The 12,562-nt window shown below is 37.0% G+C and overlaps 1 protein-coding gene across 4 annotated transcripts in view; it reads right to left on the minus strand.

The window, feature by feature from the left end:
• NSMAF (neutral sphingomyelinase activation associated factor) overlaps positions 1–12,562 on the minus strand; it is a 40,658-nt gene that overhangs the window by 18,606 nt on the left and 9,490 nt on the right. Inside the window, exons 2-12 of one of the 4 annotated variants that reach the window (XM_065053609.1) lie at positions 10,257–10,346; positions 10,080–10,158; positions 9,919–9,986; positions 9,795–9,831; positions 6,909–6,959; positions 4,494–4,565; positions 4,069–4,116; positions 3,892–3,944; positions 3,250–3,379; positions 2,227–2,298; positions 1,249–1,357 (exon numbers count right to left, since the gene is read on the minus strand). In XM_065053609.1, the coding sequence (XP_064909681.1) occupies positions 1,249–1,357; positions 2,227–2,298; positions 3,250–3,379; positions 3,892–3,944; positions 4,069–4,116; positions 4,494–4,565; positions 6,909–6,959; positions 9,795–9,831; positions 9,919–9,986; positions 10,080–10,158; positions 10,257–10,346 (809 nt within the window). Of the gene's footprint in view, positions 1–1,248; positions 1,358–2,226; positions 2,299–3,249; positions 3,382–3,891; positions 3,945–4,068; positions 4,117–4,493; positions 4,566–6,908; positions 6,960–7,182; positions 7,410–9,794; positions 9,832–9,918; positions 9,987–10,079; positions 10,159–10,256; positions 10,347–12,562 lie in introns of those variants that run through there. The other 3 variants (XM_065053611.1, XM_065053610.1, XM_065053612.1) reach the window with 3 other exon arrangements.

A 12,562-nucleotide genomic window follows, 5' to 3' on the forward strand; every position in this document is an offset into this window, starting at 1 on the left:
GGAATTCAGATTAGGATGTGGTGGGCCTCTATTTTAGCTTAGCATGGGCTGGAAAAATATAACTCAATCCTCCGTTCACCTTAGCACCTTAAATTATACCAGCAAAAAGTGTTAACACCTTCAAAGAGAGGATCTTCTGCTGTCAGAGACAGCTACTGAGGGGCTACAAACACCTTTAGAGAAAGGGCTCACTCGTTTTTTATTTCTGAACTTCAGCAACAACATCATCCTCTTCATCTGCACCTTGAAATTTCACCTTTGAAAGCTACCCAGAAAACAAAGTCTGAAGCAGGGTAACAGCATGCAGTTATTTCAATAACAGAGAAAATCACCTCAGAATCTATTTCTTCTAAATCTAAAAGACTAAAATGATTCTCAGGTGATCACTTCTTTGTGGCCTTTCTGCTTTGTGAAGTGGGGAAAATGTCAACTGATATTCAAGCAAATTCATTAAAACAGAACTAGCCTTGTGGTATAATAACCAAATAGTAAAAAAAAATAATAATAAAATACATGAACACTTTCAAACTTGGTGGTAAACATGAGTCTCAGTGTGTCGGTTGTAGCAGCATCACAGAAAATCTGCTAGCTTTTTCCCTTTTTTTTTTCCCCCAGGACACACTAGCCTTTTAGGAAGTTTCTGTTCATGATCTGCAAAAGATATGTATTACTTTCTAGGAACTAATGCATACAAGATCTAATAGAAATGAGAATTTAATTGTTTCAGAACAGTAATCTTCATCAAGCCCTGCTAACATCAAGGAAAGTTCAGGTATTTGTGTGTGCCCTGGAAATCCATCCATTGCAGGAACATTCTCAAAAGGGTTTTTACTTGGACTTAAGTGGGGGCCAGGGGGATCCACCCACAAGTTAGTCTATATTCTTTCAGCAAAATACAATTTAGTTGAGTCAATCTTATTTACCCCTTGCTTTGAAGATAAAGTGTTTTGAATTTGTTCCCCCTTGCCACCCCTTTTTGGGGGAGGAGCATGTTAAACAATAGTGCATATCTAGTTGCAAATCAAGACAATTAGTTTCACCTTCATACTATCTCAGCTCTTCAAACACAAACAGAATACATGCAGCTTCACAACATTCATTGAACTTTGCTTACTTCTATCAAAAGTTTTTAGGGTTAATACATCTGTTTATTCCTCTCATTCTTTCCACAAATCAACAGAGCAAAACACAGACAAATTTCCCCTCACAAGGTACTACAGACTACTTTAATAAAGAAATACTGCAAACCTATGTATGTCGCAATAAGGAAATAGAGCTCATCTCGATCTTGATAGTTGTAGAATTTCAAGTAGATGTCAGAACATAGCTCATTTTCTGTGCAAAATACTTCAAGTCCCTTAGAAGTTAAAGGAGGAGGGGAAAGTAAATGAGAGTAATTACTGACAAGCTGTAATATTCATGGGTTTTTTTAATAGAATATTCCAGTTACTAAAATCTAAAAATTAATACTTTAAACTGGGTAGCAGTTTTGCCAACAAGTTCTAACATTTTGACCTTTCCTATTTCCTATTATACAAGCATTCAGTTTACACTCAACTGAGCAAATGTAGATTTATAGCTGTCCATAGATTAGCTCTGTCTGGACTGATTAAGCACAGGTAATATGCTTTTTTGTCCTAAGTCAATGTAGTGAAGCCAAGAGTTAAATGTCTATTTAGTTTAAATGTCTTGAGACAAAAATTTTGTTCAAGACTGATATTTCAGTGCAAACAGTGAAAGCATACGACCGAGGTTCCACTGCAGCACTCTGATCATCCCTCAGCCACGTACAGCGGGACTCATCACTCCACATTAGCCGCAACCTGAACCAGTGATCAAGCTCCCTCCATGAATCAATCCAGAGAGAAAATACACCATGAGAGAGCAATTCATTCTATCCCAAGATAACTGTTTGAGATAAATGGAATTAATTGCTCCCTGGAGGTACTCCCTTCTCTCTTCTCCTACACTGACTGCTTATGAAGAAATTTTTCATCCTTGACAGGGTTCACTCTTCCTATTTTCATCTTTTTGACAATACAGAAAACTACAACACTTAAAAACCCGAAAGGATCTTTGAGTGCTGTTCACTACTTAATCTAGAGTGTTTAGAAACATGTAGCTTCTACCTAATGATGCACACAGTTTCAGCTGGTCATTTTAAGAAATTATATATACAGCAAGACATTAAAAAAAAAAAATAAATATAGATATATTTGAGCTTACCAGTGGCATTAGGCCATGTCTTCTTTTATAGATGCGACGCACATTTTGCAGCGTTATTTGTACTACTGGTTTCTGTGGGGGGTTAGGGAGAGGGAAGAAAAGATGGAGATATTCCAGAGTGTATACATTCTTCTACATTAACCTCTCCAGTCAATATCATGTTTCTCTTGCCTAGAGATACTAGTAATATGAAAACAGTACCCACTCATGTCATTTTAGCAGTGGAACAATGGTGCTAAGCAGTTACACTAAAAAGAGGAAGCTTGTCTTTGTTGTTGGTTCTTGTGTGAGTAGCAAAGCAGTTTAAGAATAAATAGAGAATCTGTTGCCTGTTACAATAATCATGCAAGAGAGGAGCAGAACACAGTAAATTGTATTAAAAATAAGGAAGCCCCTGGGCTGCACGGCAAAATGTTTGCAAATGGTACCACCTGGTGGACAGAAATTAAATGGCATTTTGTCATCTTTAGTTGCAAAACACATTTGCATTGTCCGGACATACTTTTAATCAATTAGTGGCATGCTAAGACTATCACAGCTATTTCTGTGTCAAAGTTTCAAAGTAGTAATCCGTCTGTGACATGCAGACAGTATTCTTCTAGAGAAAGAAATAATCAGTTTAATAGAAAACTCAGCTAAGATCTTCTAATATAAACACACATAAAGTTCTCACTAGGTAGGAACAGCACCACAGAGTAAGATTAAGAAATTTATCTTAAATGAAATGTTACAAAAAGTGATCTTTAATATTAATACAGAATGAAAAAAGGACATTTCGTACTTTGTGAGTAGGAGGTTACTTTAGGCAAGTTAGCACAGAATAGAGCCTCAGAAGTAGAGATATGCTGAAGCCAATAGAGTAGCACAGCTCCAAGGAAAACTAAGGAGCTCCTGATTGTAACTGAAAATAGAGTCTTCTGGTAGATGTACTCCATGAGCATTTAAGAGGAAAAATACAGAGAACTGTTCACTAGAGGGGTAGCGTGCTCATGTCATATGCAAGACAGTCTATGAGGCACTTACAGGATATCCATTAAGAGGCTGGAAGTACAAGTTAGCATCAGTAACACACACATGCCCTGGATTAGTCACCAGTGGCGTCACCATTTCTGCTTTACATTCCATATGCAGCGTTTCAGAAATGCTTTGAAATCTACAAGTGAAGAAAGGGAGTAAGTTTACCTCCAGATCTTACTTAGGGACAGCTACCCTTACATTCTTTATAAAGGTTTTAGGTTAGCCTATAACCTTGGGACATCAGAATGGGAACTTCACTAAGCCTATTTCAGACATGAAGAAAGTCCTTTGTTGAGACCTCTACCTTAACAGGCACTCCAGAAAGGAAAGTTCCTACGTTCTGCACCCATCTGGCAGCAAACCAGTTGACTTTTCTACACAGAGCTTTATTTGGCATATCCTGATGCTCAGTTTGCAACGAGTTCACAGATTCATGGAATAGATTGGAGACATAAAAAAGTAACATGTTCATGTTCACAACACAGTATCTCCCATTCTCCATTCCAGATGGTTCAGAACACAAAGAAGATAACCCTCTGAATTAGAGAACTTATGCTGGCCCAAACAAGCACCTATTAAGTACTAATGCAGTAGGCTAAATCAACAAGATGAAAATCATTTCCCAGTAGAAAATGATTAGAAAGATACCTGTTTTTATCAAATGAAGTTCTAGCCAAGCGCGATTGCAATATAGCAGTTATCTAATATGAAGGAAAAAAAAATTAATATGGTCTCTGATTCAAATGCAATTAGAATGTCATTATTAAATGGCAATATCAGAATTTTATTATTAAACAGTGATATCAGAAATAATCAGATACTTACCATGGCAGCTTGGTCTCCCATCTTATCCAGACAAGAAGCCCTGTAAAGCTAGAGAACAACGAGCTTTAAGTGAAAGAGCAAAGAGATCTCCCACACACCTCAGAAGTCAATAGCAACTGGGGGGGCTTTAGCATTCTTGGTGAGAGAGTACTAAAAGAGCTCTTATTATTTCTTTTTGAAGTAGGAAATGTTTGTTCACTGCTACTGTCATGTTATTACTTTGTCCATACACTACCATGCTGCATAGTAAAAGCTAATATAGGTAGCTTACAACATGTCACAACCAGATGTGTTCAACTGCTATATTTTAAAAGCAGATATTCTAATAATTTCACCTTGAGAAAAAATATTTAGAGAAAGTTCTCCATTAAATATCAAAAAAGATGCTGTGATAAAATGTGTAGACATAGCGAATAACCACATACCTGATGCAGATTTTGCAAAACGTCTCCTAGTTTCCCAGCAACATCCAGTTGGAACAAGTGTTCTGTTCTACCCTAAACAAAACCAACATTTACTACAAATGAATTTAAAATAAAGCTCAGTGGAAGAAAAGTTTAAACTAAAATCAAAATATCTAAAACCTGGCCAAAGTATCGAAGGTTGCAGTATACCCAAAACATTCCAAAGGCAGTTGTTAAACCTTATTTTTTTCTTTACAAATACATCTTCCCTGTGGTAAGCTCTTTGTGCCGTATTTAGTCTGTTATTTAATACAGCACAACATAATAGCTTTCAAATGAACAAATTAATACGGTATAAATATCAGTAGATGTCTAAATAGTATCTGCTCTGTTTTAATATCAGGTAAACACATGTAAATATAGAACTAGCAAATGACATATTACATTTAAACAGCTACTGTATATCTTTTAGACAAAAGATACGACCCCATCAAATCTTTATATACTAGACTATAGATGTTATCATTCTCCGCTACATAAATAGTTTTGATCTGAAAGGTCCCAAAGCCAATCACAACTTATTTTGACTAGTCACTTATAAAAACCTCATTAACACATCACTCAGGGTATGTGGCATCCTCATTTTTTTCCTCCACAAAGTTTTCCCAGCTTTAAGTGTTGTTTCATAGTACATATTTCTGGTTCTGACTTAAGTATTTTAACAGTGTGTGCATGGATCGACTGATGATAATTCTTAAACATAACTCATGTTTCACAAAGGTGGGGAGATCCCTTGATGGACTCTGAATGTAGTATAAAATTGTATCAAAACATTTCTGTAGGGTTTTGTAATTTCTCAGGCTAGACTTCCAAAGAAAAAAAAAGGTGATCAGTAAGTCTACATCAAGACATTGATCAGTGGATACATTTGGATTAATTTAAAACTGAAAGAAAGAAGATACAGAAATCTAGATGATCTTCAGTGTAATGTATGTGATCTGAGCTGAACTGACAGCAATTCCCGTGGAAAGCACGCTTCAGAAAGCAAATGGAGCTGGAGTAAAGGGAGACAAGAAATTCAGTAGCAATTTAGACAAAAGCCTTGTAACATTTCACCCAGAGCACCATTTTCCTTCCACAGAGAAAGCATGGCTCTCAGAAACACTAGTGGATGGTCTACAGGGATTACTCACAACCAACCATGTAAAAGCTTTTGTGAGCAGTTCTTGCTATAGCTCTCCAGCCATATGCAAAGACAATAGCTCGCTATTTTGTAATTGATTCAAAACAATCAATGCCAGACATGGAAGATAAAATGTACTCCCAAATTCCAACACTCAGTGATGCACCTGGAACTGGCAATGATTCAAGCAGAAGATATTTAGCAGAAACAGGAAAAAAAATCCGAAATGATCGAAGGCAAGCTACATTTCTTGTTTTAATACGCAAAAACATAGCTGCACTTTTGTGAAGTAAATCTAATGGTTGACTGTCAGAAATGTTTTAGGTATGAATGAATCTTGAATTAGGAGAGAACAGAGTGAAAAAACTTTCTAACAGCCCTTTTGATTCTTTTATTTTTTCCTGTCTTGTTTGCACATGGAGACAAAGCAGGAAATAGGGCTGGAAAACAGGTTCAACACATGAAGAATTAATGGCATAGAGTAAACAAAGAAAATAAAAAGGCCTAGTTCAGATACAGATCTTATCACAAAAACAACCCAAAGCAGTCGCTGAAAGAGCGGACATAATCTCTTGCCTCTTTGCTGTTCATTAAGGAAATGCAAATTTATGGTCTTCATCATTCTTGAAATTTCTTACTTGAACAAGTACATTGAGAAATATAATTTTGTTTTAATTCTTGGGCAAAAAATGTTGGTGTTTAATGACTCTGCATTTTCATTTCGTGTTTGTGTCTTAACCCATCTTGCATTCTATGTGAAAAGCACCTATGCCTTCTATGCCTTGAAGCCTCCAGGCTCAGGAGCTCCATCAGCAGAAAGCAACGAGAACTAGGGTCTGATTTCTGATGTGAGCAGCCCTCTCTGCCATTTCTTTGAACTGTGAAGCACTCAGCTGGGAAATATCAGTTAGCAATCTCTCCAGTCGGGTGTGAGCAGAACCCATTTAGCCAGATGTGGTGTCCACTGAAATACCAGCAGCCAGCTCTGACTGTTGAGCCCACAGAGCTGCACATCAAGGTTAAATAGCAAATGCCAAGTCTGCAGTATGTCCTCCAAGAAATATCACAAACCTATTATGAAGGAATTCAGATACTCATTTTATCGATATGAACAATTACTTTCGTGGTTTTTTTTTTTTTTATGTTTATTGTCATATTCCTCAAATGATAATTATCTTACTCTTTCAGAAATGAGACCATGAATCCTTGCAGAACATTAGTTTGCTAAGAATGGCAAAAAAATATATACTTACTCTTACTGTTTTATAGGGTGCAATAATATTTCTTTCTTTAATGAGAAAAACCTGAAAGAGCAAGAGATGTTACAGTTTCAGTCCTTAAAAAAATAACAAAATAAATCAAAAGTACTGATAAAGACAAAGCTAAAAATGCTGTTTAAGCAAGCAAGACACTGGTTGCAGTATCTTGCTTTGGTTGCCCCAGATAACCTGCCGAAAAACAATGACCTTTTATAGCAGCTAACCGCGAGAGGGGCAAGTGTCCAATGTAGTTCAGATGCTTACTTACCTAGGCAGTTTATTAGTGGGTTTTTATTCTAATCATATGACCTCTGAGGATTCGCAAGATTAAAGCAAATAAGCACAGCGATTGGTCTAACCCCACTCAATGGGAGGATCCTCCCCCTCTTTTCTTCTGGTAGCTCATGCCCTTAGGATTCTGACCCTTACCCCACAAGGGTAACTCAGAACATAAACTATTTTGTAAACCTTCTCAAATGAACCCTTTCTTCCACTGCCAGACCTTTCACTTCCAGTTCCAACCACCACAAACACCAGATTTCCCCTCTCATCCAGCAGCATATTTTTGAACAGTTTTATTTCTCTGATGCTGAGAGGATCTCCCCTCCCCAAAACCCACATAAAACCAATCTCTTCTTCAGAACACTCTCTCAACTCCTATAGAAAGGCCTGACTGTTCACACATTGATTTGTAGATATTGTCTTACTATCTGTTGTCTGAAAGATAACCAGGCAGAAGTCAGTCATGGCTTTGCTCTGTTCATAGAGCAGCTCAAATTTGTCAAATCTCAGGCCTGAGTATAAGACTCAGGATTGTTTCTGAACTGCACAAAACACACTGGACTGTGTTACCAGAGAGTCTTCTACTCCCTGGGCCAAGAGACTTGGCCAATGAAAGGGCCTTTTTGGGTACCTCGGTTTACTTCCTACAGCTGGCACCACGCCTGCAGTTCTCCACTCCAAGGTGTTGTGGCAGCAGCCTCAAACCAAGAGCAAATATTAAACTCTCAGGAGAGCACATGCTGTACCATTTTCTAGTCAAAGGCCTTCTGGCATGTTCAGCCTTCCCACATCCCACAAGCCTTCCCATGTGCCAACAGCAGACAGCAGAGCCAGCCGTCACCAAACAACCCCTCACAGAACCATCCAGCCAGAAGAACATGAGTGGTACGCTTAGACAAGCTCAGCATGTCTCTAAGTGCTACATTAAAAAATAATGGCAATTAGTGCCCTTCATCTGACACCAGCTTGTACAGACCTGAATCAGGCCATACGAGAATATGAATCAGACACCTGCTTTACACTCAGGTCACTCTTCTGCAGGATAATTAAACATTTTCCTATGCTGAGAGCCCCAAATTACATGAAAAAGTAGACAATGAAAACAAAAAAATATGGAACAAGAGCAAAAACTTTAGCATAATGTATTAATTTCCTATTTTGGAGGATTTTTCTCCAATTTTATCTTGAGAAAAAAATACTGAAATCATCTCCAATTATTATTTCCATTTGCTGTATTATATAGCCATTAGTTTCTAAGTTGTCTGTTACATAAAGCGAAGCTTCTTATCCAGCTATGCATACTGTCTTGAACCCAAGGAAACGGCGAACATGTTTAAGATGTTTCAATTATTCGTTACATGCAGTTTCCTACAAGGCAGAAATTCTACTTAGAAAAAACCATTCATAATTAGGTAGTGATTTATCGTAAGTACAACCAGCCAGTACTCCACCCTCAAAAGTCCCTCTGCCTTTTATACAAAATACCAGCATGTATCATGCCACCAAACTACTTTAGAACGTTTCCCCAGACCCAGAAGGATGACTGGCAAGCCACACATGATGAGGGGGTGGGGATGTTAGTGGAGGGTGCTAACCACACTTGCCCCTTTCAAAGTTAATTCTCCTTTCCAATTAGATATTTTTATCATTATTTGTTCTTCAGAACATACTCTACTGATGTATGGTGGAACAAATGCATGGAACAATTAGAAATACCTTTTAAAAAACACTCAGTACACAAAAAAAAACCTGCCAAGACAAGAAAACTTGACTACACAATACTTTGCACAGAAGCTGTTGCAAAATTGAATTACTTTAACACAGTTCACAGACTTCTCCAGCATAGACAATACTAAAACCTTGAGTTCATTTTGAACTGCAGCAGTACCTAACTGAGCAAGGATATCAATTTTAGGTATTACTAAAAACAGATTTTACAAATATGTCAGAATGTTTAAAAGGATATTTCCCACCTCAGCTCTGTTTTTTCCTGAAATTAAAACACGAACAGTTTTTTTTAAACTTTTACAGCTTTGAAACACCTTTCAGCTGCAATTTACCAAAGCTTGAAATATAATCCCTTGCTTAAAATTAAGCATGAGCATATCAAAGTTAACCACAACTCATGAATGAAACTTGAATCTAGATTTCAGGACAACTTCTCATACTTATTTGGTGGACATAGAGCAAGAGTCCAATGTTTTCACAAAGTTGAATCACAAGGTCAAGATGGCTTTGCCATTACACACCGCAGAAAGTAGAAGAAAGCAATACAGCAAGGTCAAAACAACAATGATTAATAACCAGTTTAATTTGAGTCTATCCTCCTTTTTCATTCAATTCTAAAATTGCCCTGAGCTCCATTATAAAATGCACAGTGCAAAAAGCTCACTTCATCATATTAATGACTTCATGAAGTCATTAACAGTTTGAAATTTCTACTGTCAATAGCTTCACATTAATGTTAAGTCTTTGACACTAATTGGCTCCGTTTCCAGTTAACCCCCCACCCTAAGACTCCAGCTTCGAGAAAGACACCATTAAAGAACGTTACCTCACTCATTTATACATCAAGAATCTGTTACATACAGGTCTTACCTGATTACACACAACAGAAAACCTTCCAGATGTATCCCTAAAAGGTAAATAAGATATTTGAAGAGTTGGGTGTTTCAGCTTTAAAAAGAGTTAAACACACATACAGTAACTCAAATTCACGTACCGCATAAAAGGGTTACTTGTTTCATTGTCTTCTAGGGCTTTTATATTAATGCAGTCTCTCAGTGGTATCTGCAACACGTTATAAAAATATATACTCTTTCTTAAAAAGATTTTTAAAGATAATCTTAAGTTACCAAGAAATTTTAAGTTTGCACTGCTTACCTTGATAATGGGTTGGATATTGTCATCAGGTTCAAAAATGATTGACTTTGAACAGATTTTTAGAGAGCCTCTGAATTTTCTAAAATGAACAATAAAAAATAAAGTAGTTGTGTATGTGTTAGATACACATGGGATTAGAACAATTCCAGTAAGTGAATGTATGTAAAAGTTTCACACCTTTCATCTCTGCAGCCTTTGTTTATAATATGATTAGCTGTGTGCTGTTCAAAGTAATATTCTTCCAGGTTAAGAAGAAGCAATGAAAACCTAGAAATAAACAAAAAATATTTATTCAAAAAGAAAACACCATCAAAGTGAATGTTCTTAATAAAATCTATCAAGTGTTCGGGAAGTCTTCTGTCATATACCCCACACCTCAAGAATGTATTAATTTAAATTAACTTTTTCAAAGAACAAACACATATGGAAAATCTGTGTTCACATGAAGACCAATTGACACTCTTCTAACATACATAAGGGTAGATGTTTGATTCTGTTCATATGGAAGGGTAGGAACTATACTTAACATAGCCAGGATTTCCCCACAGTAACCAACAGTTTAGCCCTGATCAGTGTATGCCAGTCAAAATATGCAATGACACAAGAGGAGAGACAGGAACTAATCACTTGGAATGGAAGAGATTAAATCTTTCTGAAGCAAGGCCAAACGACATTGGCCTGAAGCATTATGCGAAAACATGGCCATGGTTTTTACAACATGTCTAAGTCACTCAATGGATACCCTCTGACGAAGCATCACCTTCCTCTCCAACCACATTTCTGCACTTCCTATGTACCAGTGGCTGTTCAACCCCACAGGAAGCTTGTTCATCAACTAATCAAATAGACAGACCTCAACAACAAAAATTAAAAAAAATAAGTCTTCTGACATATATAATTGCAGGATCATAGTAATGCCAGTGCAGTTAGGAGGTAAATGCAAATAGGCTAGATTAGATATAACATGAAATTGTGTTATCTACAGACTCAAAGAACTGCTGCAAGTGACTAAAACTCACCAACTTTACTAACAGGGTGAACACATGGTCAACTTTGCTCTCAGCTCTGGGGAATGACAGCAGGTATTGGCACAGCAGGAGGAGCAGAAACATATTATATCACTTCAGCTGGACGTACAACAGCTTATGTGCAGCACTGGCCTGATCTGCAGAAGTACTTAGTATTTATTCATATCCACACTTTGAGCTTTTAGTACTGTGTTTGTGATGTGCTTCACAAGAAATGCCCATGACAATGCCAATAAATGCCAAGTGTCCCCAGTGTGGTATTCAAATAGTGGTGAACATGTCAAGAGTTCACAAAATGAACTGAATGTACTAAATAGCATATTTCACAATAGAAAAAAAAAAACCCATAGCATTATTGGAAAATACGTCTTGTTCATGTAAGATGTGTTGTGTCTCTTATATTAGACAGAACATATAAAGGTTTATTGTAACTACAAGTAACAGTGGGTTTGTATACTCAAAACTGCTTGTATGTCTCCAAGGCACTTTGTCCTAACACTCCACTGCTTTTTCAAAATGGTATTATTTTTTCCTCTCCCCTCTTGAAAACAGACACCTTGTGATGTCACTGAGAAACAAATGATGTTAAAATGCTAGAAAATATATAAGTTAGAGCAGTATATGCCATAGAAAACTAAAGAAAACTCAACACAAATCTCAAAAAGTCTCTTCAGCCTCTACCCCAGTTGCTGCTATTGTAAGGTTCTTGAATATCTCCAGTTTCCAATGGAGATATTAATGTATCCTTCATGTATCCTTTCCCAGAAGACATAACTTCACTTGCCTTCTGTTTCTCATACAAGTCTGTTCTTCAAGCTTACTGCCACTTATGAAAGCATGTCCTGTCAACAGGTGTAAACTGAATTTCCAGGTTTCTGAGTCCTTGGTGCCTTTGAAGTAGCCAGTCATTCTTTTCACATTTATTTTGATCACTCACTTTCAGGAAGCTAAAATAGAAGGTCTAGCTCTGCATTTGGAGGAAAAAAAGCTTCACTAGGAGCAGTCTACAAGCTAAGTGGGGAGAGGAAGATGAAACCATAGCAACTTCCACACAGTTACTTTTAAATCCCATTTTTCAACAAATCTACAAATCATCTAGTTGAAATCACCTGGGACAAACTTGAAATTTCTGGGATTTTGCAACCTCCGGTTTAGTAAGTCCTACCACACCTTGAAAGCTTTTTAATAAAGCTGCGTTAGGATAAAGAACAATTTACCATCAGTATGTTTTTCTTTCTAGTATATAAGCATATATATTCAGCTTATTATCCACAAGCCAAAACATTTAAATAAAAAAGTTAAGAACAAAGGTAATACCCAGATTTGTTTGAAAAAAAAAAAATCCCCTTCAACTGAACGTATTTCTGAAATTCTTCATTCTTGGGCTCTTTGTCTCCACCTTTTCTTTTGACAAATTCCTGACATTTTTTCCAAATTCACCTGTTGGCAGCACTA

This window comes from Columba livia, chromosome 2, assembly GCF_036013475.1.
Source record: "Columba livia isolate bColLiv1 breed racing homer chromosome 2, bColLiv1.pat.W.v2, whole genome shotgun sequence".
In the NCBI taxonomy this organism is placed as follows: domain Eukaryota; kingdom Metazoa; phylum Chordata; class Aves; order Columbiformes; family Columbidae; genus Columba; species Columba livia.